The sequence below is a fragment of the Podarcis muralis genome, chromosome 4 (assembly GCF_964188315.1).
Source record: "Podarcis muralis chromosome 4, rPodMur119.hap1.1, whole genome shotgun sequence".
Lineage (NCBI taxonomy): Eukaryota > Metazoa > Chordata > Lepidosauria > Squamata > Lacertidae > Podarcis > Podarcis muralis.
This window is the reverse complement of record NC_135658.1, coordinates 5,379,672-5,406,429: the sequence shown is the minus strand read 5'-3', so window position 1 is coordinate 5,406,429 and position 26,758 is coordinate 5,379,672. Positions and strand designations below refer to the sequence as shown.

Here is a 26,758-nt window from a genome sequence, read left to right as displayed (position 1 = left end):
TTAGCTAGAATCACCTTTCTTATCATTTGAATCCATCGATTCAGATCTTCCGCCCTGGAGCAGCAGAACTTGCACCACCTTCCACTTTGCAGCCCTTTTGATATTAGAAGATGACACAGGTTTGCCCACTGACTGCAAAGGACTAGCCCTAAGCAGTGGGGACTCCCACTTCAATTGCAAAGGCGGCGACCTGGTTCAGCATCCGCCTGTGCGCATCACCCCAAATTGCCCGTCTCCCACCTGCTTAACATCTTCCCCAGGTTGTCCCCGTCGGTGCCAACTGGGACTCTGGCATCGCGCCACTCAGTTATCATCTCCTCCTTCGGGTGGAGGCAAAGCGCCTCTTCTGTAATGAGCTTCATTGAGCGTGAAATTGAGCGGAAGTCCTTGTCAGCTCCCAAATAAATCAATGGCTCAGATAAATATAGGCAAGAGATGCAGCCGCGTTCCTCAGAAAGATGTAGTGCCATCGCCGTCATTTAAGCACGCTGCCCTGGAGGTTGTTAGACGACGACAGCGGCAATTGATAAAGCACTTCAGGGAGATTTAGAGTATTTGCTTGCAATCCTAACAACAGTCCTGTAAGGTAGGTCACTATTATTAATCCCCATGTGATATATATGGGGTGTGGGGGGGGGGGGGGAATGAGAATGAGTCTGCTGGATAAAGCTGAGGCAGAGCAAAGCAAATGTGGCTGGAAGCCACAGAAAGCCCTCTTCTCCTCCATCAATTTGTCCAATCCTCTTTTAAAGACTCCCAGGTTGGTGGCCATCACTGCCTCCTGTGGCAGGGAGTTCCATAGTCTATGCACAAAGAAGTCGTTCCTTTTATGTGTCCCGAATCTAAAAATAAAAATAAATTTATTATTTATACCCTTCCCATCCGACTGGGTTTCCCCAGCCACTCTGGGCTGCTTCCAACAGAATATTAAAATACAATAACCTATTAAACATTAAAAGCTTCCCTAAACAGGGCTGCCTTCAGATGTCTTCTAAAAGTCTGGCAGTTGTTTTTCTCTTTAACATCTGATGGGAGGGTGTTCCACAAGGAGGGCGCCACCACCGAGAAGGCCCTGTGCCTGGTTCCCTGTAACTTCACTTCTCGCATGGAGGGAACCGCCAGAAGGCCCTTGGAGCTGGACCTCAGTGTCCGGGCTGAATGATGGGGGTGTCACCTCACACCCAGGTAGCCTGGCTACCTTCCAAACCTCCAGTCTCTGTTCACATCTCAGGGCAAGTGGGGAGGACAGTTCTCTCGAATTGCCAATGGTTCTCCATGGCCCTCTCTTGTTTCTTAATGTACAGTGGTACCTCGGGTTAAGAACTTAATTCGTTCTGGAGGTCTGTTCTTAACCTGAAACTGTTCTTAACCTGAAGCACCACTTTAGCTAATGGGGCCTCCTGCTGCTGCCGCGCAATTTCTGTTCTCATCCTGAAGCAAAGTTCTTAACCCGAGGTAATATTTCTGGGTTAGTGGAGTCTGTAACCTGAAGCGTATGTAACCTGAAGCGTATGTAACCTGAGGTACCACTGTATCTTGGCCAGGTCATTTTGCATAGGCTAACCCAGGAATTCCTTCAACCTGCATTTCTCCCTTCACACCCCAATTAATCAAAATCCTACCATTTATTAATTTCTAGGGTTTAGCCCCCATCCCACCCCCCAGAAATCTAAAACAAAAAGATCAAAACTGGTTCCCAGAGTGCAGCATGGCTCACTTGCTGGAGTAATTTGGAGAGATCTTCTTTTTAATAACACGTTCCTTCTCCGTCTGTTGCTCGGCCTGGGCTGTCCAGCGGGTGTTGAAGAATCCTTTTAGCCTTATTTAGCTTTTTCCCTTTCACTGCAATACTTCAGTTGCAAGACAGTGAAAATTATGGCTCTCGTGGCAACTGCCGATCGATACGTGAAACATTTAAAAAATTGTGGGGGGAAACCATCTGAAACAAAGCGCAGTTGTTTTTAAGGCATACGCTGCAAAGTTCATCTATCAAAGTAAAGGCCTTTCAGAAAAGGGACATTTGTGCTATTATTTTCACTGACACAAATCACAAAGCCCAGAGACACTGCTTTGCACTCTGGTGATGCTCCAGGAACAGTCAATGTCTGTGTGTCACGCACAAACTGCAAGAGGAATGTTGTCCCTTCCCTCAAAGGACCTGGGTCCCTGCTTAGGCCATTTATTAGTTTAAAAAGACAGCTGTTCTGCTTTTTGAAGATGGCAACATGGTGTGAGATCCATAAAATTCACCAAGGCGGTTAATACAATAAGATTACCTGGAGTCCAGTGTCCAGTTCTGGGCGCCACAATTTAAGAAGGATGCTGACAAGCTGGAAGGTGGGCAGAGAAGGGCGATCAAGATGATCAAGGGCCTGGAAAAACCAAGCCTGATGAGGAACGGTTGAAGGAGCTGGGTCTGTTTAGCCTGGGAAAGAGGAGATATGATACAGTAGCAAGCTTGCTTTCTCCTGCTCTGGAGGGTAGGACTCGAACCCATGGCTTTAAGTTACAAGAAAGGAGATTTGGACTAAGCATTTGGAAGAAAGGGACGCGGGTGGCGCTGTGGGTAAAAGCCTCAGCGCCTAGGGCTTGCCGATCGAAAGGTCGGCGGTTCAAATCCCCGCGGCGGGGTGCGCTCCCGTCATTCGGTCCCAGCGCCTGCCAACCTAGCAGTTCGAAAGCACCCCCGGTTGCAAGTAAATAAATAGGGACCGCTTACCAGCGGGAAGGTAAACGGCGTTCCGTGTGCTGCGCTGGCTCGCCAGATGCAGCTTTGTCACGCTGGCCACGTGACCCGGAAGTGTCTCCGGACAGCGCTGGCCCCCGGCCTCTTAAGTGAGATGGGCGCACAACCCTAGAGTCTGTCAAGACTGGCCCGTACGGGCAGGGGTACCTTTACCTTTACCTTTATTTGGAAGAACTTTCTGAGGGTAAGAGCTGTCCAACAGTGGAACAGTCTCCCTTGGAAGGTGGTGGACTTTCCTTCATTGAAGGTTTTAAACCAGAGGCTGGCTGGCCATCTGTCAGGGGTTTTCTATCTGTGATTCCCTCATTGTACGGGGGTTGGACTAGATGGCCCTTGGAGGTCCCTCCTGATTCTACAATTCTAGGACGGCATGAGGTGGTAGCCATAACTGCATTAAAAAAAAAAATTCTTCTGGAATGTTTTACTTGTTGCCATAAACCACTTTGTAGGCAGTCACGAAATTAAAAGACGCCTGCTTCTTGGGAGAAAAGCAATGACAAACCTAGACAGCATCTTAAAAAGCAGAGACATCACCTTGCCGACAAAGGTCCGTATAGTTAAAGCTCTGGTTTTCCAAAGTAGTGATGTATGGAAGTGAGAGCTGGACCACAAAGAAGGCTGATCACCTGAAGAATGGATGCTTTTGAATTATAGTGCTGGAGGAGACTCTTGAGAGTCCCATGGACTGCAAGAAGATCAAACCTCTCCATTCTGAAGGAAATCAGCCCTGAGTGCTCACTGGAAGGCCAGATCCTGAAGCTGAGGCTCCAAGACTTTGGCCACCTCAGGAGAAGAGAAGACTCCCTGGAAAAGACCCTGATGTTGGGAAAGATGGAGGGCACAAGGAGAAGGGGACGACAGAGGAGGAGATGGTTGGACAGTGTTCTCGAAGCTACCAGCATGAGTTTGACCAAACTGCAGGAGGCAGTGGAAGACAGAAGTGCCTGGCGTGCTCTGGTCCAGGGGGTCACGAAGAGTCAGACACAACTAAATGACTAAACAACAGCAATCATGTTTGCCTGAAAAGTGTTACACAGATAGGATAAATAAATAAATAGATGATGTTTATTTCTGCTGAAGGTCCCAGGTTCAGTCCCATGGGGCTTATGCCGTTTGGGCTGGGAGAGAGCCCTGCCTGCAATCCCAGAGAGCTGCTGCCAGTCCGTGTAGACAGTATTAAGCTAGATGGACCAAGGTCCTGATGGTTCGATCCTGAGCAATCTCCACCTCCCTCTACCCCTGGCATGGCAGCGTCACGCCGCTGCCTCCTTCCCACCCGGCCTCCAACGCTCAGCTTCGCTGCTCCCCTGCCGCAAAGTGCCCGTCTCCGTGGCCAAATTAAGCACAGCTTCATTACGGACGTTACTATTACGGGCGGAGAGCGAGCAATTTGCAGGCGCTGCTCTGCCTGGAGGGAGACTGCTGAACCCTTCATTTGTCTGGAAGGGGTGATTTAGACAAATCAGGGCCTCAGAGATCGGGAACAGCTGAGGCGGAACAAAACAGAGGGCATGTTTCTGTGGCACCAGGACGTCAAATCACTCAGCGGCGACTGCATTATTTCCGATATTAGCTAAAGATAATAGCTCCGCGTCCCACTCAACTGGCATAAATTGCGCTTACTGACTTCAGAATGCCTCTCTGCCTCGTTGCCTCCAGCAGGCCTGGAGTTGTGGGGTTGGGGACCCCATCTGCCCAAAGCTATGGTGCAGCGATGTGCATCACCCATGGGCATACACAAGGGATGCGGGTGGCTCTGTGGTCTAAACCACTGATCCTCTTGGGCTCGCCGATTGGAAGGTCGGCGGTTTGAATCCCCGTGACAGGGTAAGCTCCTGTTGCTCTGTCCCAGCTCCTGCCAACCTAGAAGTTTGAAAGCACACCAGTGCAAGTAGATAAATAGGTACCGCTGTGGCGGGAAGGTAAATGGCGTTTCCATGAGCTCTGGCTTCTGTCATGGTGTCCCGTTGCGCCAGAAGCAGTTTAGTCCTGCTGCCCACATGACCCAGAAAGCTGTCTGCAGAAAAACGCCGGCTCCCTCGGCCTGAAAACAAGATGAGCGCCACAACCCCATAGTCGCCTTTGACTGGACTTAACTGTCCAGAGGTAACAGTAAAAATCTTCTTTTAAAGCCATCTAAGTTGGTGGTGCTGTGGGTTAAACCACAGGGCCTTGGGCTTACCAATCAAAAGGTCGGCGCTTTGAATCCCTGCGACGGGGTGAGCCCCCATTGCTCGGTCCCAGCTCCTGCCAACCTAGCGGTTCAGAAACACGCCAGTGCAAGTAGATAAATAGGTACCACTGTGGCGGGAAGAACTTCCTGACAGTAAGAGCTATTTCAAAGTGGAATAGGTTGTGGACTCCCCTTCTTTGGAGGTTTTTAAGCAGAGGTTGCCATGGGTACTTTAGCTGAGATCCCTGCATTGCAGGGGGTTGGACTAGATGGCCCCTTGGGGTTCCGTTCAATTTTACAATTCTGCGATTCCATGTCACAGAGATGGCATTGCTTCTGGGGCGCCCAGCATCTTCTGGCCACACCCTGGACCAGGCATAGGCAAGCTCAGCCCTTCAGTTTTTTGGGGGGGACTACAATTCCCATCATCCCTGACCACTGGTCCTGATAGCTAGGGATCATGGGAGTTGTAGTCCCAAAACATCTGGAGGGCCAAGTTTGCCTATGCTTGCCCTAGACCATTAGGATTTTAGAATTGTGCAATTGGAAGGGACCTCTGTTTAGGGAAGTTTTTAATGTTTGAAGTTTTGTTCTGTTTGTAGTGTTCCGTTGGGAGCCGCCCAGAGTGGCTGGGGAAACCCAGCCAGATGTGCGGGGTATAAATATTCTTATTCTTATTCTTATTACCTCAAGCATCATCCAGTCCAACCCCCGGCAATTCCCAAATTTGTTTTGGGGAAAACGATTTTCATCTGCAGTAGAAAACAATGCAATCGAATAAGAAGAGAGGGAGGTAGAACAGCCAGTCCGCCAAGAGAACAGCCACACCAGCCCATTCAGCTAAGCCCCCCTGAAGAGGATTTAATTGTGAGGCTCCTCAGTGGTGAAGACATTGGGAGACAATTAGCAGCAAAATAGTATTAATCTGTTCCGGGAGGTTGCAAGACGCTGGCTATCTGGGGCATGGGGTGGGGTGGAGGCTCGCAGGAAGTTGGGTTTTTATTCCGGAAAGCTGTGCCAACAGCGCCTGGGTACTGTGGCCTGTCGCCTGCCCTCCGCAGTCCCCCTCTTCTCTCGGCACTAATGGCCTGGCGTCTCCTGGGCGCCTTTGCCAGCCTCCCTGACACACTTAATAGGCTCAAGCGGATGTCCAAATCAGAGTTAATTGGAGCCAGAAGCAGTGCTGTTTCATCTTGGGGAAAGCAGCCAGCTCCTTTTTCGGGCGCCCGAGCTTCATGTGGGTCTAGGATTCTGACGAGGCAAATCCTCCATTGGGTGCTGCGTGACGACAGCCTTATGTTTTTATTTATATAGGAAGATAGGGCTCTTCTGATGTTCTGGTGCCAAGCTGTACTGGGCTTTATTCACCCAAACCAGCACCATGAACTTAGCCCAGTAGCTAATTGATAGTTGCTGTGACTTATTCTGCAGTGGCTTAACACGGCATAACAATCTGTGCTCTTTAACCCTCAGGAAAGAGTATATGTCTACCTCCTGGATGGAGAAACCCGGCTGACGTGCAACGACCCACCCCATGAGTTGCCACAGGAGGGAAAGCTTGGGTAAGCTATATCATCTCTATGTGGGGGGTGGATTTCATATAAAGAGATCGCAGTGTAACACCAGCATTACCATCTTCTGCAAGAGTTGTGCTGTAACGGAGAATGTGATACTGATTTTATTAGTCGAGAAAGAGAGCGTATCGGCTGTAACGTTCTCATTATTTTCCCATCTTTTAATATACTACAAATGTAGTCCTAGTGGTGCAGCAATGAAACCGCTAGCATATTGGCAAAGCTAAGCTGGCTCTGTTGGGATGCGGGTGGCGCTGTGGGTTAAACCACAAAGCTTAGGACTTGCTGATCAGAAGGTCGGCGGTTTGAATCCCCGTGACGGAGTGAGCTCCTGTTGCTTGGTCCCTGCTCCTGCCAACCTAGCAGTTCGAAAGCACGTCAAAGTGCAAGTAGACAAATAGGTACCACTCCGGCGGGAAGGTAAACGGCATTTCTGTGTGCTGATCTGGTTTGCCAGAAGCGGCTTATTCATGCTGGCCACATGTCCCGGAATCTGTACGCCGGCTCCCTCGGCCGATAAAGCGAGATGAGCGCCGCAAGCCCAGAGTCGGTCACGACTGGACCTAATGGTCAGGGGCCCCTTTACCTTTACCTTTAAGCTGGCTCTGGTATGGTTTCAAAGTGGAGGGGGGGGCAGCGTGTTGAGATTCCTGCATTGCAGGGGTTGGACTAGATGACCTGTGGGGCCCTTCCAACTCTCCAATTCTATGATTCTATGATTGCACTCTTAATACAAAAAAATATCCCCAACAACATCAGCCCATTTGCTGCTTTCTTTCCTCTCGGTCTTGACGTGAACATGCCAGTCTGATCACTCTCAAATTTCCTTTCACAAAGCCTTTCGCTTTTCACAAGCTCACTCAGCCACAGCTGTGTCAGTCAAATTCACAACAGCTAATTCCTGGTGGTGGTTTCTGATTGTACCTTTTATTTATTTATTTTTATTTTATTTTTACAGATTGGGATTGCAGGGTGGGTGCCACAGGCTATGCATACTGAGCAGAGAGAATTCTCCATATTGACTGGAGAATGTACAATAGCCAAACACGGTGCAGGTGTTTGCGTGACGTCACAGGTGCTAGCCAACTGGCGTCCTTCACAGCTGGGTTTTGCAGCGGATTTGAAGAACCTGTTTATTTTTAGCTTGACCCTGGTGAGGGAAAAAATTACATGTGCATTGAATGGAGTGGTGGTTCCAAACCTGCTCCTCCGCTGTAACTGTTAAATCTGTTTTTGTCCAAACATTATTGAGAGTCTTTATTATTTTTATTAAAAATAAGAGGCTTTGTGTTTCTGCTGGAAAGAGGAAAGGATGCAAAGCTGCCCATAATGATTCCAAATCACCCTGCTTTATCTGCGGCCGCCTGTCTATCACTTGCAAATCAACTTGCCACCGTCAACAAACCAGTTATGGGGAAGGCGATTGCTCTCCCTCTGCAAAAATAACTTGTTATCTGAGTTACGATTCACTCGACTGCGGCATGTTCTCCTGGTCCCATCTGGACCTATAAAGTGCATCCACTTCAGTGACCTCACAGAGATAGATAGATGCACATAAAGGCACTCTCGCTGCATGGATACAAGATACGAAGTTTTATAACCCTTCGCTAAAGCCTGCCAAGAACAGGCCAAGGGTCTGTTCAACCCAAGCACAATATGCAGTCTTCTTAGTCAAAGCTACTGCAGGTCAAGGGCAGCCTTCTCAGATAGCTATTGATTTCATTTACTTATTTTACTAATACCCTACCTTTCCTCCAAGGGACGCAGATGGCGCTGTGGTCTAAACCACTGAGCCTAAGGCTTGCCGATCAGAAGGTTGGTGGTTCGAATCCCCGCGATAGGGTGAGCTCCCGATGCTCGGTCCCTGCTCCTGCCCACCTAGCAGTTTGAAAGCATGTCAAAGTGCAAGTAGATAAATAGGTACCACTCCGGCGGGAAGGTAAACGGCATTTCTGTGCGCTGCTCTGGTTCACCAGAAGTGGGTTCCTCATGCTGGCCACATGACCCGGAAAAAAAGTCTGCGTACAAACATCAGCTCTCTTGGCCAGTACAGTGAGATGAGTGACGCAACCCCAGAGTCGTTCGCAACTGGACTTAACTGTCAGGGGTCCTTTACCTTTACCTTTCCTCCAAGGAGCTCAAGGGGGCATGCACAGTTTTCGTGTTCCCCATTTCCCCCTCACAACAACCCTGCCAGGTAGGCTAAGCTGAGAGGCAGCCACTGTGACCTAAGGTCACCCAGTGCAATTCAAGCAACCGACTGGAGATTTGAACCCTGGTCTCCCAGGCCTTAGACTGACACTTTTAACTATTGCACCACCACTGAGACCAGAAAGCAAGAGGAATGGATTGATTGATGGATGGATGGATTGATTGATTATATTTCTATGCCGCTTTTCATTCAGATGATTCCCAAAGCGCCTTATAATTGCTTAGTTGGTTAGCGTGTGATTATGACATATTCCTGCACTGCAGGGAATTGGATTAGATGGTCCTCATGTTTTCTTCCAACTCTTGTGATTCTATGAGAAATAACAGGTAGAACATAATAGGGCAGCACAAATCATATAGAATAATTAACAAATCACCGGTAAAACAATTGCAATCTATAAGCCACTGCAAAAAAAAGCAACAACTAAAAAATGAGCTAAATGTCGCAATTAAAGCAAAAGTCTTATTATATGATTAACAAATCAAGACTGCATTTACGATCGCAGAAACAATAATTAACAGCATTAGCAAAATAGCAACCAAAAGACCATACTCTCCACACCCCCAAGACTCAAAATCTTTTATTCTATTTCACTCATTAAACTACATATACAGCTAATGCCCGCTCAGCTGCCCTGCTCTATTGCACTGACTGCGGGACTAGGGCAGAAAGGAGAAATCTAAGAGCTGAAATCTCCCCGAGGAGGTTTAGAGAACGCTTTCCCAGCCTGGCACCCTCCCGGTGCTTTGAGCTATAATTCCCACCAGCGCCAGCATCCTGTAGCGCTGCATCAACTACAGCTCCTAAATGACCAGAGGCAGCTGCTCTGCTTCTCCCTCCTTAGTGCCAGCCCTTTTTGGTGCGCTTGCGGCTACTCGGCTGCAACCCGACAGCCAGTCTGGGAGAGGTGCCAGTTGCCAGCGGCAGATTAATGCCCTCCCCAGGCTGTTTACAGCCCCTGGCTGTTATCTACTGCAAACAAGTCAGCGGCAGGCAGACAAATCGTTTTCCGTGGATATTGCTCCGCTGCCTCAGAGTGCCAGAGGATAAGACGGCCTCCGTCGGCCAGGAGTCAGCCTGCCCACACCCAGCCCCTTTGCAGCTCTCGGACTGGCACACTGGGCTCTCGTGAGATCATAGAATTATAGGATTGTAGAGTTGCAAAGGGGTCATTCAGTCCAACCCCCTGCAATGCAGGAATCTCAGCTGAAGCATCCGTGACAGGTGGCCACCCAACCTCTGCTTAAAAACATCCAGCGAATCCCATGAGATCTCGGCTGGTCCTGTGACATGTTGTGAGAGCCTTCCAGAGCCTCTTAAGCAAGGAGGAGAACTTAAAAGCTCTCTGCCTTGCATAGGGCGGGAGACCTTTCCAGTGCAGCAAATTAAGAAAGGTAAGGTTGATTGGATGGGGCGGTTCCAAGGGGGTGGTTCGAGGATGTAAGTCCCACGCAAGTTGCAAATCGACCGTATAAACAGACAAGCAGTGCTCAACTGAGAGCAGGGGTCGGCAAGGTTCCCTCCTAAGGCTTGGTTTCCTAAGACTTGAGGGCGTCTTTTGTTAGAAGCACAGAATTGTAGATTTGGAAGGGGCCCCACGGGTCATCCAGCCCAACCCCCTGCAATGTAGGTTAAAATCTGCAGCCCAGCTAAGTCAGATTGCTCCTAGCTGCCAGAGCCTCCTTGGCAGGGCAAGCAGAAACTCCCCACTTAGGGAAGAACTGATTGATAAGCCGAGCAAACCGATTCCAATAACCACACACTGCTGTGGCAGCAGGATCAGGGAATATGAATGTTGGCTATGCTGCAGCGCCACCGCTGCATGTGGCCGGCAGGTGGTACTGCAACCACCAGCTTCGGAGGGGGTCAGATGGTGGAAGGAGCCCACCTGAGTCTCACTGGCCTTATAAAAGCTGCCAGTTGCCCTGGCACCTTGGTGCAAGCGGCACCATCTCTCCATCGCAGGTTGGGATTCTAGGGCCACCAGCCCAAACGGGAGCAAACAACTTAGCTGGCTAATGAATTGCTCTTAAAAGAATGGTGAGCGGCCATCCCTTGACGGAGGCATTGCACTGGGGCATGGCTGCAGGAGCGATTTTAACAGTCCTTCAGTTGCACAGCCACTATTCCGGTGGCAAATGTTTGCTTATCAGGACACCTCTTGTGCTTTTATAGCCTTGCGCACACGGGAGCTGCCGGAGGTTTATGGCCTGCTATTCATTTTAAGGTCTGTTTGCTCACAGGGCCTTTCAGCACTTTTTTCTGGAGATAGCAGGTGAGGCTGCAGGGGGGGGGAGGGGCGGAGAGGAGCTCACTTCTTCACCCTCTCTTGGCAGCTGGATGAAACTGCTCCCCTCGTTTCAGGGACGGCTTCTTTTGCAAAAGACGCTCGAGTCATCTCAGTTAAGATAATCAGGAAGCTGCATTGTACTGAATCAAACCTTTAGACCACTTAGTTCAGAACTGCATGCTCTGACCGGCAGCATCTGTGCAGGCTTTGGGGGCCTTTCCACCCTACCTGCAGATGCCACTGGAGGCTAGGCCTGAGACTATCTGCCTGCAAGGTGGATCCTATCTCATCCAGCCATGGCCCCTCCTCTGCCCTAGGGAGCTGCCCTCTGTGAGTCAGACCTTTGGTCCACCTAGCTCAGTATTGTCTACACTGACTGGCAGAAGCTCTCACAGAATCATAGACTTGGAAGGGACCACAAGCGTCATCTAGTCCAACCCCCTGCAATGCAGGAATCTCAGCTAAAGCGTCAGTGGCAGGTGGCCATCCAACCTCTGCTTAGAAGCCTCCAAGGAACAAGAGTCCACCAGCTTACAAAGGAGACTGCTCCACTGCCAAACAATTCTTGCTGTCAGATAGTTCTTCCTGATGTTTAGCTGGAATCTCCTTTCATGTAACTTGTAGCCATGGGTTCGAGTCTTACCTTCCAGAGCAGGAGAAAACAAGCTTATTCCCACTGCCATGTGACAGCCCTTGTGATATTTGGAGGTGGCTATCATATCTCCTCTCAGTCTCCTTTTTTCCAGGCTAAACATACTGAAATAAAAAAATTAAGGTCTTATATACAGTGGTGCCCCACAAGACGAATGCCTCGCAAGACGAAAAACCCGCTAGACGAAAGGGTTTTCTGTTTTTGAGTTGCTTCACAAGACGATTTTCCCTATGGGCTTGCTTCGCAAGATGAAAACGTCTTGCGAGTCTTGCAATTTTTTTCCGCTCCCCCCCCCTTTTTCTAAGCCGCTAAGCCACTAATAGCCTTTTAACTGCTAAGCCGCTAAGCCTTTAATAGCCGCTAAGCCGCTAATAGGGTTGCTTCGCAAGATGAGAAAACCGCTAGACGAAGAGACTCGCGGAACGGATTAATTTCGTCTTGCGAGGCACCACTGTATATATAATAAATGTTCATAAATGTACCAACCAAGCGCATATGTGTGGACCACATGTCTGGAGCAGCACAGGAAGACCGTCCTGAAACCATTTTGACTCCCAAGCTGACCAAATGTTTTCTCTGCAAGGAGGGAGGGGGTGAGGGAACCTTCCCATTGTCTCAGGATTTGGGTAATCACCATCTCAAAGGAATGGCCAGACTACCAGGAAAGGCAATCAGATAAGGCATTATCAAATAACCTGGCAGACAGGAAAAACAACAACATTCAAATTTCTGTTGTAGACCGCCTTTTCTGTGATGTAGGTATGATGTTTGTGGGGGGTGGTCTTGGGTTACACCCCTTCTGTGATGTATGTATGATGTATGGAGGGGTGGTCTTGAGCTCCAGGGCAGGGAATTTAAAATGTCTATATAAGGGTGGGCACACCTTTGTCCGGGGTCCTACTCCTCCTTCTGCATGTGAGGGGAGCACCCTGTTGCAACAGTTCAATATAGATCAGGCTTACAAGCTGCTTTGCTTCTCAGTATTCTCTGCTTGGCCTCTGTTATTTTTTCTGACCGATGGAGAATCTGCAAATAATTCTATAAGGGCTCTTGGATACCCCATAAGGGAATAAGGGCAGATTTTAGTTTATTACAATACCCAGCTCCTTAAACCATTCCTCATGAGGCTCAGTTTCCAGACCCCTGATCATCTTGGTCACCCTCCTCTGCCCAGCTTGTCAACATCCTTCTTAAATTGTGGTGCCCAGAACTGGACACAGGACTCCAGGTGTGGTCTGAACAAGACAGAACAGATAGAGTGGGACTATGATTTCCCTTGAGCTGGACACTACACTTCTGTTGATGCAGCCTAGAATAGCATTAGCTTTTTTTGCTGCTGCATCACACTGTGGGCTCGTATTCAGGTTGTGGTCCACCAAGTCCCCTAGATCCTTTCCACATGTACTGCTAGTAAGCCAGGTGTCCCCCATCCTATATTTGTGCAGCTGGTTCTTCCTGCCTAAATGCCTTCAGGGTTTCAGACTGAAGACTTTCCCAGCCCTACATAGAAAAGTCAATTGGGACTGAACCTGGGACCTTCTGAAGAAGCGTTTGGATTTGATATCCCGCTTTATCACTACCCGAAGGAGTCTCAAAGCGGCTAACATTCTCCTTTCCCTTCCTCCCCCACAACAAACACTCTGTGCGGTGAGTGGGGCTGAGAGACTTCAGAGAAGTGTGACTGGCCCAAGGTCACCCAGCAGCTGCATGTGGAGGAGCGGGGAAGCGAACCCGGTTCACCAGATTACGAGTCCACTGCTCTTAACCACTACACCACCCTGGCTCTCTGTCACTACACCACACTGGCTCCGTCTGGAAGGGAGAAATAATACCATGTGTGCAAAGTGCATGCAAACTTCCCTGGGATTCAGACAACCAACTGCCCACCCGTTTCTATAAAAGTCATTTTAAAAAAAAAAGAGAGAGAGAAAATAAACACCCTCAGCCCTCTTGTCTTGTTGTTGTTGTTGTTTAGTCGTTTAGTCGTGTCCTACTGTTCGTGACCCCATGGACCAGAGCACACCAGGCACCTCTGTCCTCCACTATCTCCCGCAGTTTGGTCAAACTCATGCTGGTAACCTAGAAAACACTATCCAACCATCTTGTCCTCTGTCGCCCCCTTCTCCTTGTGCCCTCCATCTTTCCCAGCATCAGTGTCTTCTCCAGGGAGTCTTCTCTTCATCTGAACTGAATTCGCCCATTCCCGTCCATTTTAGTTCACTGATGCCCAGGATGTCAATATTTATTCTTGCCATCTCATTTTTGACCACCTCCAACTTACCCAGGTTCATGGTTCTTACATTCCAGGTTCCTATGCAATCTTTTTCTTTACAGCATTGGACTTTCCTTTCGCTTCCAGGAATATCCGCAACTGAGAGTCCTTTCGGCTTTGGCCCAGCCGCTTCATCAGCTCTGGATCTACTTGTACTTGCCCTCCGCTCTTCCCCAGTAGCATGTTGGATGCCTTCCGACCTGAGGGGCTCATCTTCCAGCGTCATAACTTTTATATGCCTGTTGTCTTTGTCCATGGAGTTTTCTTGGCAAGGATACTGGAGTGGCTTGCCTGTTGCTCCTCCAGGTGGATCACGTTTGGTCAAAACTCTCCACTATGACCTGTTCATCTTGTGTGCCCTGCTCGGCGTAGTTCATAGCTTCTCTGAGTTCTTCAAGCCCCTTCGCCACGGCAAGGCAGTGATCCATGAAGGGGCCTCTTGTCTAAAGCCAGCCAAATCTCCTAAACCCTGAAATTTCAGTGAGATTTGACTGCCTCCCAATTTCATGGGGTGTCTTTGTCGCCTCCCCATCACCCTGCAAAATAAAACCTGAACCAAAAGATGCAGCCAAGCTCTAAAAAGTCCAACGGTGTCCATAGCTCACAGCTACCAAGTCCTGTAATGCCAGTGGTGATCTTTCCCCAGGGATCAAAAGGGCCAAAATGAGGCTCGCGCCACTCTCTTCCCCCTTCCCTGTATTATAAAGAGGTATGGCCACCACTAATCTCTCTGAATAGAGGGAGAAGGGCAGGACCAGCAGGGAGGCCCCACTTCTTGCTCGCTCGCCTGGGGGGTAATCACTGCTCGCCGTGGGCGATCAGGAAAGCAGCGAATTACCCCTCCGCCAAACGGCAGGGCCTGTTTCTGTGCCGCATGGCAATAAGCGCATATTGGGAATAATAATAGCAACAAATTAGAGACCGAAAGAGTGAGGGAGAGAGATTTGATTTGTTTCTGTCGCTTTTGCAGAGAGGGAGGGGCGGAGGAAAACCTGTCTCTGAAGCGCTGTCAAAAGAAGCATGTTGCGCTTCAGATTGACACACAGGGGGCAGGCATGTAGGCAGCCAAGTACAATAGGCAGGCAATCCAACACGCATCTGATTTGGGATTTTTTTTAAGCGTGTGGGATGGCAGTGCTACCCCAGGAGGCGAGAAAACGCAAGAATACAGCGCGATCATTTTTGTTCAACTTTCAAAGGGTGTGTGTGTGTGTGTGTTTATGATTTGCATTCTTTTAAAAACCGACGGAGATGATTCATGCCAACCCCGCCTTTGCCAGCAAGGCATATTTCATCTCGTTTAGCTGCGTGGCGAGCCGCTGTTAATTGCATCCACGAAACACATCAAACGGAACCGGAGATAAATTGGAAATGGAGACCGACATGAAAAGGAAGACAGCCAGATCCGTGCCTCTATATCACACGTGCACCTTCCTTCCATGCCCTCAAGGTTGTTGGCCTGGGTTTATTTTCTCACCTTCGAAACACACTTTGTGGGCTCCTGCAGTGTAGGCTTTGCTTTCATCTCCCGGAAAAATCCTGGGGGCGCCATCCTGCCTGGCAGAAGCAGACGGGCAGGAAAAGGTCCGTCCACACAGAATTGAACTGTGGAACTCACTCCCACTGGCGGAAGTGATGAGTATCAACCTAGAAGGCTTTAAGCCAAGGTTGGATGGCCATCCGTCAGGGATGCTTCCTGCGTTGCAGGGGGTTAGGGCTAGATGACCCTTGCGGTCCCCTTGTTAGCATTTCACTCCTCCGTTGATGGATGTGTGATTGTTACATCACACGTCTGTGTTTACTTTCCAGGCTTGGGAAGTGTGAGAACGGAAGTCAGTCCTATCTCTCTAACTAAATATTAATTTTAGGTGGTGACTACAGGTGAGATTTGTGTGCTAATTTAGTGTAGTCATCTGGAACTCTAGCAAAACGGGAAAACCCTACAGTGGTGTTTTACACTACCCTAACCTTTGAGCAGTGAGAGAATCCAGGGTCCCCAGGCCCTTCCTCAGGGTTCATCTTCCTTGAAATAAAGGTCAGGATACAGGCTCCTTATTTGCACGTGTATGCAACCTAAGTATAGTACCTCGGGTTAAGAACTTTGCTTCAGGATGAGAACAGAAATCACATGGTGGTGGCACAGCGGCAGCAGGAGGCCCCATTAGCTAAAGCGGTACCTCAGGTTAAGAACAGTTTCAGGTTAAGAACGGAACTCCAGAACGAATTAAGTTCTCAACCCGAGGTACCACTGTACATTAAAACAGTCATTAAAGAGGGCTGCCTTCATATTTGCTTTTTATTGAAATTTCCACAAAAAAAACAAAAAGCATACAACAAAGGGAAAATAAACAGACAAAAATAAAAAAGAAAACACTCTTATTAATCAATTTTAAGTATCATCCACTTATTTACACAACGTTAACACTCGTCTTCAGATGTCTTCTAAACGTCAGATAGTTGATTATTTCCTTGACATCTGATGGGAGGATGTTCCACAGGGCTGGCGCCACCACCGAGAAGGCCCTCTGCCTGGTTCCCTGTAACCTCACTTCTTGCAGGGAGGGAACCGCCAGAAGGCCCTTGGAGCTGGACCTCAGTGTCTGGACTGAATGATGGGGATGGAGACGCTCCTTCAAGTCTACTGGGCCGAGGCCGTTTAGGGCTTTAAAGGTCAGCACCGACACTTTGAATTGTGCTTGGAAATGTACTGGGAGCTAATGTAGGTCTTTCAAGACCGGTGTTATATGGTCTCAGTGGCCGCCCCCAGTCACCAGCCTAGTATCTTCTCTTAGCTTCTAAACCTCCCCGGGTACAAGACTCCAAGAATGACAAGGGGCTTAGGGCATCATCCAGACTGAACCCCGCCCACCTCCCAAAAAACTGATAACATCATTTTTTTTAAAAAAAAGTTTTCCTATCATCACCCAATGAAAAACCAGTGAAGCTGGCCACACAGCCCAGGTTCAAGAGAGTTTGCTCTGTGTCCATTTGTAGTTAAATGCCAGCCCCCCTTCTGCAACTTTGCTGAGGTGGAGCAGTGAAAAAACAAACTGTCAGGGAAGAAAAATGCAGCAAACCGCTTTCTCTAATCTCTTAATTGCAATCTTCTTTTTTTTTAAGGTTGCTGTTTCTCCGTTCTTTGCAAAAGGTGTGATTTGCAAGCCGCCACGGTGCTTTGGGAATATTTCATTAGCACGGCGGGTTTGCACATTTAACCCAGCTCCCCGGGACTCCCGGAGTTTGCAATTGCTGCTTGAAAGGTTTCAGATCTTTCGACGAAGGAGCATTTAGGAACTGCAGGTCCTCCATAGCAGTGGGATGCTTTGGGCGTTTGCTTGAGACTGTCTCGCTGCAGATCCATTGATGGCCAAAAAACCCACAAATGAGATCTGAGAATCTGTTGAGCTCGGCTCCTTGTCAAGGAATTTGCCGGGCCCTGAGATGGGATCCTCTCCCTGCCCCACGTAACTCCTGCCCCTCTCTAGAGAGATATCAGCTTGCCTAACACTCGCTGGTTTGCTCATTTCTATATATAGGGTGCCTACATTCTGCATGTGGAAATGGCTTTAGATACCTATTAAAGGTAAAGGTAAAGGGGTAAAGGGACCCCCTGACCATTAAGTCCAGTCGCAGATGACTCTGGGATTGCGGCTCTCATGTTGCTTTACTGGCCGAGGGAGCTGGCGTTTGTCCGCAGACAGTTTTTCCAGGTCATGTGGCCAGCATGACTAAGCCACTTCTGGCAAACCAGAGCAGCGCACAGAAACGCTGTTTACCTTCCCGCCGGAGCAGTACCTATTTATCTACTTGCACTGCATGCTTTCAAACTGCTAGGTTGGCAGGAGCTGCTAGGTTGGCAGGAGCAGGGACCGAGCAATGGGAGCTCACCCCATCACAGGGATTCGAACTGCTGACCTTTTGGTTATAAATTACTATAGGGCATATATTCAACACAAAAAACAGCGTCAAATTGTTGTTGACAAAGGACAGCTGGACATATAAAGGGCACCATTACCTTCAGTAGTTTAGGGCCTCATAAAACCTAAATCCAGCCCTGTTGTGGGGGGTGGGGTGGCAAAGGGACCTGTGCCCCTAGGAGTTGGCACCCCTTATTGGCAGTTGAAACTGATGGAATATGCAGAATTAGCAAGTTTAACTTGCAAAATCAGAGAGCAAAATGAAATAGATTTCAAGGAGGATTGGGAAATGTTTGTAGGTTATTTTTAAAAAAAATATTGTAAACGTGTTGGCACGCTAGCAGGTTTGGAGTATATTCAGCAGTTAAAGTTCTTTTGCAATAAAGCTGGAAAAAAAGTTATAGATTCATTTTGATACACAGCAGCAAAAGATAGCCATGAGAAAACACGGAAGGGTGGGAGGGAAGTCGACTTTTCAAAGTGAATATTTACTGGAAAATGTTTGATTAATTGTCTTTTGTTTGTGAAAAGTTAATAAATAAAAATCTAAAAAAGGAGAGTTGGTGCCCTCGATCATGGCGCTGGCCTGACCAGCCTGAATTTCAACTTCTGGTTGACTTGGTCGCTGCAGAGGGCTTTCTTCTCCCCCAGAAGGAGCAGCCAAGTACTGGGCGCAAGAGGTCTATCGGTGGCCACGAGCCACAAGGGCTCTGCTCTGCCTCCACGGTCGAAGGCAGCAATGCTTCTGAATCCCACTTGCTGGAAACCACAGGAGGGGAGAGGGGTCTTGTGTTCAAATCCTGATTGCAGGTTTCCCATAAGGGGCATCTGGTTGGCCCTTGTGGAAACAGGATGCTGGACTAGACGGGCCATTGCAATCATTCTTCTGTTAATGCAGCAAGCAATCGATTTCCTCCTCTCCGGCTGTTGGTGGAAAAGATAAGGGGTTATTGTGGGCCACTTCATCATATGGAAACCATAGGCTGAGTTGTCACTTGGTTTCCTTCATCAGATCCACATCAGTCACGACTCTGAGCGGTTGTTTTTCATGGCGGGGGCAGGGAATAACGATCCTTTGATCTGAGACAGAAATGTAAACTTCTTTAAAAGTCTTGTTTCTCGATTTGCAACCATCTGTGCCCAGAGACCTGTGCCTAAGACGACAGGAGGCTCTCAGCGCTGTGGAATGACGACAGTTGGTCTGCCTCGGTCTGCGGGCCCAATATGGCCACTTTGGATGGCCTGCGTGGCGGGGATTTGTGGCAGATGCTGTTTGACAGGCGGATGATTAATTGGCTGGAATGAGTAAATGGCCTGTGGGAAAGAGAGAGAGGGAGGGAGAGATTAATAACATGCTAAAAATCAGTCTTTGCCAACCTGGTGCTCTCCAAATAAGAGCATTAAGAACAGCCTCTTGGATCTGGCCAAAGGAGGCCCATCTAGTCCAGCTTTCTGTTCTCACAGAGGCCAACCAGCTGCCCCTTTTGGGAAGCCATCAAGCAGGATTCAAGCACAAGAGCGGCAAGAGACAGCCGGAACGTGTCTTTCGATCGGCAGCATGAGAAACCAGCCTTAGGATCGTGGAAATTCGGGAGCGACCTGCAGGCTGCCGAGCTGAGCTTCCTGTGATGGTCTGGGATTCAGACTCGGAGGCTGAACCTGAGGAATCCCAGCCTGCACAGGATTCCCCGCCTCCAGAACCAGCTGAGCCGGGGCTGGGGCATGAGCCTGAAGGGTCCTCACCTGTGCTGGATCCTCAGGTGCAGGCACCAGCTGAGTCTGCTCTGGCTCCTGAGGTGATGGAGGACCCTTTCGCTGCAGGTGCTCCACTCTCAACCCCGTCAGAGGAAGCTGAGGTTGCCTCTGGGTCCGGTCACCCTCCAGCTTCTCCTGGGCTGCAGAGGCTCAGGGCAGAGAGGCGGAGTGAACTAAGTTCCCGCAGGAGGAGTTCTCGCCTCCAGGCCAGGAGAGGCGAGTCACCAGAGGATCGGGGCCGCCCTATGCCTCAGGGCAGATAAAAGTCAGCCAGTCCCAGTCCCAGGTTGCGGGTGCAACATTGTTGGTAGCCAGTTCCTGCCTGCACCCTGTCCTGCTCTTCTGCCAGAACTCCTGACCTCACCCGACTCCCTGCCTTGGACCCAGCTTCAGCTCTGACGGACTGCCTCCATACTGCACCCTCAACCTCCGACTGGACACGGACCTCGCCTCACGGATATCCCACAGGATCAGCATACTTCCAGCATCAAGGGAGGGAGACTCAGAATGGACTTGCAGTTGTCTCTAACTTTCTGCCGCCGCCTCCTCCTCTGTGGTGGGGCTTGGTTTCTGATCGGCAAGGCCAAGGAGCTGTCCAGCATCGTCAGGGTGCTGAAGCAGCGCAGCAGCTGTCCAGCCAAGGCACCACAACCCGGCCCCTGAGAACGCAAGGAGGTGTCCGGGGGATTGCACTGAGGGCATCATCCCAATTGAGGAGTGTTCTTTGGGGGTGAAGTCAAACCATCAGAGAGTCACAGCGCCTGCTGTGGCTGCAGAGACCAATACAGGAAAGACATGTTTTGTTGCAGCCAGGGCAAATGAAGGCATCTAGTTGTGCTGATGCAGATGCACCAGGGCGTTCCTTCCCTTTGTGTTTTTTAGGCATGAGTGTGCACTTTCCTGGTCCATGTCTTTTATTTATTTATTTTCTATTCAAAATTAAAACAAAACATATTACAGTGGTACCTCGGGATGCGAATGGGATCTGTTCCGGAGCCCCGTTCGCATCCCAAACGGAACACAAGATGCGATGGCATGTCTGCACATCCGCAGGTCGCATTTTGCCACTTCTGCGCATGCACGTGACGTCATTTTGAGCATCTGTGCATGCGCGAGCGGCGAAACCCGGAAGTAACATGCTCTGTTACTTCCGGGTTGCTACGGAGCGCAACTCGAACGCGCTCAACCCGAAGCACATTCAACTCAAGGTATGACTGTATCCAGAAACATATCATCCTTATTCCCCCCCCCCCATTTTTTCTCCCTCCCCCCACCCTCCCACACAAAACCCACCCACACCCCGGCTTCCCTCAGTTCCAGTGTTTGATTTCTCTGAGAATGCTGTTTTCTGCATGTTACAAAGTTGTATAGATCCTCAAACTATTTAGCTGATTATTATCAATAAACAGTTTGTCCATAGGTAAACTCTGTGCTATGTGAAGTTGGGGTTTTTTGGGGGGGTGAGAAAGTATGCCCTGAAATTTCCAACATTCAGGTTCATTGGATGTCTGTCCCAGAGTTCTAATATTATGTGGAAGAGAAAAGCTTCTCTCCATCTTCTTTTCCCCACACTGTGCTTAATTTTATTCACTGTAGCAGCATTATGATACTGGCAGTTTTATTTCCAGTTCCTTTCCTAACGGCCCCTAGCATGTAATTTGCCATTTTCACAGCTGCTCCATGCTGTGCCAATCTTTTCATTGACCCCAAGGTCTCAGTCCTAGTCTGTCGCTGCCAGTTCAGACCCCAGGAGTGCAGAGGTGAAACTAAGGTTTCGGGGTTGTTGTTTTTTGCCCTAATATGCATAAATTTGCACCAGCTGACACTGATTTGCATTTGCCATTTTACCACCTACCCACTCAGTTTGGAGAAGTTCTGCAATCCCTCTTTGCTTTAACCATCCTGAACAAGTTGGTGACATCAGCAATCTTGAAAGCACGGGCACCAGAATAGGCACCAGATCTCAAAATTCATGGGTGCATCCAGACATATATAATTTGAGTGGTGCATCTGTTGTGTTAGTTTTGTTCAGATGTTCAACCTTCTGTGAAATGATTTGGAAGGAAGGAAGGGCTTGTTGTTGTTTAGTCATTTAGTGGTGTCCGCCTCTTCGTGACCCCCTGGACCAGAGCACGCCAGGCACTCCTGTCTTCCACTGCCTCCCGCAGTTTCCTCAAACTCATGCTGGTAGCTTCCAGAACACTATCCAACCATCTTGTCCTCTGTCGTCCCCTTCTCCTTGTGCCCTCCATCTTTCCCAACATCAGGGCCTTTTCCAGGGAGTCTTCTCTTCTCATGAGCTGGCCAAAGTATTGGAGCCTCAGCTTCACGATCTGTCCTTCCAGTGAGCACTCAGGGCTGATTTCCTTCAGAATGGAGAGGTTTGATCTTCTTGCAGTCCATGGGACTCTCAAGAGTCTCCTCCAGCACCATAATTCAAAAGCATCCATTCTTTGGCGATCAGCCTTCTTTGTGGTCCAGCTCTCACTTCCATACATCACTACTGTGAAAACCATAGCTTTAACTATACGGACCTTTGTTGGCAAGGTGATGTCTCTGCTTTTTCAGATGCTGTCTAGGCTTGTCATTGCTTTTCTCCCAAGAAGCAGGTGTCTTTTAATTTCATGACTGCTGAGGGAAGGGAAGAGGTAACCTATTCCTCCTGTTGGCAGCTGAAGCTGGCTGGCCACAGCCCTGATTGGCCGGCTCACAGCTGAATCTGGCCGTGCACAGTGCTGATTTGTTCCCTCCCTATGTTGCCACAGCCACTTCCCCTGGAGCTGTTTTTCAAACTTTTGCAAAACCGATTCCCTCCCCCTTCCCCAAGGAGGAACAAAACTGAATGAGGTGTACATTCTGTGCTTTTAAAATTCTTATTCTTTTTTAAAGTAGGCAGCATGTGAAGAGGGCCGGGCAGTAAACTGATTCAGTCTTCAGTTAGTATGTCTGCCATTGGAATTCAAGGCACAGGAAGAAGGTGGGCTCCTCCTCTGCTCCAAGGGGAAATCTATGCTGCAGTTCCTGGGTTTTTTATGTACTTTTGTACATACTTAGATTCACTCTTCTATGAAGGAGAAACAAAATCCCCAGTTGCCAAACACAAACAGCCAGATTTCATTCATCAGGTCTCTGCATGTTCAAACAATGGACTCCTATGTCGTGGGGTTACTTTTCCCTTAAAAAATGCACTTCGGGTTTCTTTCATTTGCATTTCAATTGCTTGATCCTCCAGAGCACACCAGATGATCTTGGTTTTCAGAAATACACCCATTGTTGTTATTCAGAATGGGTTGCAGGGAGAGTTTCAGTCTTTCAGCAGGTGAGGTCTTCGAAATACTCCAAATGAAACCCTGTTTGCAGTGAAATAATCTGAAAATTTGCAGCCAGGAAGCTGGTCCTATCTAGGCTGGCCTTGTAGCAGTTAACCTGTGGGACTCACTTCCACAGGAGACAGGGATGGCCAGCAATGTGGATGGTTTTAAAAGAGGATTAGATAAATTCATGGAGAGGGCTATCGATGGCTAATAGCCAGGGTGGCTCTGCCTCCACCATTGGAGGCAGCAATGCTTCTGAAAACCAGTTGCTGGAAACCACAAGGGGAGTGCTCTTGTGTTCGAATCCTGCTTTTGGGTTTCCCAGAGGCATCTGGCCAGCCCCTGTGAGAACAGGATGCTGGACTAGGGAGGGCTATTGGCCTGATCCAGCAGGCTTTTCTTATGTTCTTATGTACAGCAGCAACCGGCACCCAACATTTGACAGCAGAGGTAAAAAGGTAAAGGTAAAGGGACCCCTGACCATTAGGTCCAGTCGTGGACGACTCTGGGGTTGTGGCGCTCATCTCAGCTTCCGGGTCATGTGGCCAGCATGACTAAGCTGCTTCTGGCGAACCAGATCAGCGCACGGAAACACCGTTTCCCTTCCCGCCGGAGCGGTACCTATTTATCTACTTGCACTTTGACGTGCTTTCGAACTGCTAGGTGGGCAGAAGCTGGGACCGAGCAACGGGAGCTCACCCCGTCATGGGGATTCGAACCGCCAACCTTCTGATCGGCAAGTCCTAGGCTCTGTGATTTAACCCACAGCGCACCCACGTCCCTGAAAGCAGAGGTACAACACAGCTATTGAAGCTTTTCCAAAAGCCTCACAACCTTGCTCTGCGTGAAGGTTGGTGGGGGGGAGCAGAGGGGTTGCTGTCACTTTTTTAAAAAAACAACAACGAGGCAATAAGATCATCTCAGTATAACAGAGAGGCTGGCACCGAGAGCCGTCAAACCGGTGTCTTGCCATTTTTCTGTGATGGAGAGCTTCAGCAGACCTGGAGGAGAGATGAGTTCATGACTCTCCAGGCCATTAAGCAGGGACCCATAGCCACTGGCAGTGACTGATGTCAGCGCCTGAGACATCCATCGGAACATCATTATTCTCACACAGCCGGGAAAGGAAGCCCATTAAGCAGAGCCTATCTCGAGGTGCGCTGTGCCCTCCAGGGGCCATCAGTCACAGGGATGGGCTGAGAGCCGGGAGCCACGTTCCTACGAAGTCACCTGCCTGGTGCTCTCCCTCCCAGCATTCACTTGGCAAAAAATCTTTTTCCTGTCCAGATGGCTAAGGAAGGCCATCAGCTCTTGCTCTCCTGGCCTCAGTGCCAGATTTACTTATAAGCTAAACTAGCTATAGCTTAGGTCCCCACTCTCTTGGGGCCCCCAAAAAATTTAAAGGGAAAAAATGGGTGTACATTTCCAAAAGAGAAGATAAAAAACAAATAAAATAAAACCTACATACAGCAACAGTGTTTTGTGTTGTGTAGGCTCCTGTGATGTAAGCAATGGGCCCCGCCTGCTAGCCTGCTCCCTAAAATATCACTGGTTTGTTCATTTCTATATATAGGATGCCTACATTCTGCTATTTATCATTATTAGTAGTTTGCATCATATATTTACACCTATTATTATTTCATGTTATAGCAAGTTTCTAGAGACGAGGCTATGAGTCTTGGTAAACTGTGTTTCTAAAGGAACTTTTGTTGTTGCCAAATGCCAATGTGTTTGCATTATTAAGTTTGTTATGAATAAAAATTCATTTTAAGTTAGAGCTTAATAATTATTTCACTGTTAATATACTTCTTCTTAATTGTATTTCAGTTCAACAATTACTTTGATAAAATACATATTTTGTTATGTGCAAATGGCTTTAGATACCTATTGGGTCGATAAATGACCATATAGCATATATTCAACACAAAAGAAACCAGCGGCAATTTGTTGTTGACAAAGGACAGCTGGACATATAATGGGCCCCATTACATTCAGTAGCTTAGGGCATCATCAAACCTAAATCCGCCCCTGCCTGGCCATATTTATCTATCTGTTTATTTATTTGATCCATTTAACCCGTCTCTTCCTCAAATGCACTTCTCTGCAAAGCAGCTTACAAATACATCTAAAACCATAACCTCCAACATTTCTCCGGTGAAAATGGGGTGGTCCTATTCTATCATCATCATCATACCCCGCCCATCTTACTGTGTTGCCCCAGCCACTCTGAGCAGCTTCCAAAATATGTTTTTATAATAATAATAATAATAATAATAATAATAATAATAATAATAATAATAAACTATACAGAGCTGTATGGAAGTGAGAGCTGGACCATAAAGAAGGCTGATCGCCGAAGAATTGATGCTTTTGAATTCTGGTGCTGGAGGAGACTCTTGAGAGTCCCATGGACTGCAAGAAGATCCAACCTCTCCATTCTGAAGGAAATCAGCCCTGAGTGCTCACTGGAAGGACAGACCCTGAAGCTGAGGCTCCAATACTTTGGCTAAATCATGAGAAGAGAAGACTCCCTGGAAAAGGGAAAGATGGGAAAGATGGAGGGCACAAGGAGAAGGGGATGACAGAGGACGAGATGGTTGGATAGTGTTTTCGAGGTTACCAGCATGAGTTTGACCAAACTGCGGGAAGTAGCGGAGGACAGAGGTGCCTGGCGTGCTCTGGTCCAGGGGGTCACGAAGAGTCGGACACGACTAAACGACTAAACAACAACAACATACAGGGCTGTGCAGTTACTTATCTCCTTGGCTCAGGGTTCGCATAGCACCAAACCCTCCAATGCAAATAGGTACATTCCAGGGTCATTTCAGAAACTGGGACAGCTTCTGTAAAACCAGGACTGTCCCTGGAAAATAGGGACACTTAGAGGGTCTGTAAAACTACAATCAGCACCACAAATGTGTGTCTTTGTGTGTAACAGTTGAAGGAGCCGAGAATGTTTCGCCTGGAAAAAGGAGAGTGAGAGGAGAGATTATAAAAGGTAAAGGTACCCCTGCCCGTTCGGGCCAGTCTTGACAGACTCTAGGGTTGTGCGCTCATCTCACTCTAGAGGCCGGGGGCCAGCGCTGTCCGCAGACACTTCCGGGTCACGTGGCCAGCGTGACAAAGCTGCTCTGGCGAGCCAGCACCAGAGCAGCACACGGAACGCCGTTTACCTTCCCGCTATAAAGCGGTACCTATTGATCTACTTGCACATAATGGTGCTTTCGAACTGCTAGGTGAGCAGGAGCTGGGACCGAAGGACGGGAGCTCACCCCGCCGCGGGGATTCAAACCGCCGACCATGCGATCGGCAAGTCCTAGGCGCTGAGGTTTTACCCACAGCGCCACCCGCGTCCCTTAGGAGAGATTATAGCCACCTTCAAAAATCTAAAGGGCTGTCACAGGAAAGACCGGCTGGGGCAACTCAGCCAGATGGCCAGGGTATAAATAATAAAATTATTACCATCTCAAGCTCTCAAGTTTGTTTTCTCCTGCTCAGGAGGGTAGGACTTGAACCCATGGCTTCAAGTTACAAGAAAAGAGATTCCAACGAAACATCAGGAAGAACTTTCTGACAGTAACAGCTGTTCAGCAGTGGAACAGTCTCCCTCGGGAGGTTGTGGACTCTCCTGACTTGGAGGTTCTTAAGCAGAGGTTGGGTGGCCATTTGTCAGGGATCGTTGAGCTGAGATGCCTGAGGACCCTCGGAAGAATCATCTCCAAGGAAGCAGAAGCAGGTGCAACACAGTTCGAGTAGGGCAGTGGCGTCCAAACTTGTTTTTGGACTACAACTCCCATCATCCCTGGCTAACAGGACCGGTGGCCAGCGATGATGGGAGTTGTAGTCCCAAAAC

The 26,758-nt window shown here is 48.8% G+C and overlaps 1 protein-coding gene across 3 annotated transcripts in view; it reads left to right on the top strand.

The window, feature by feature from the left end:
• PDE2A (phosphodiesterase 2A) overlaps nt 1-26,758 on the top strand; it is a 379,843-nt gene that overhangs the window by 282,587 nt on the left and 70,498 nt on the right. For all 3 annotated transcript variants that reach the window (XM_028725795.2, XM_077926826.1, XM_077926827.1), the window contains one exon: nt 6,393-6,481. In XM_028725795.2, the coding sequence (XP_028581628.2) occupies nt 6,393-6,481 (89 nt within the window). The remainder of the gene's footprint in view (nt 1-6,392; nt 6,482-26,758) is intronic.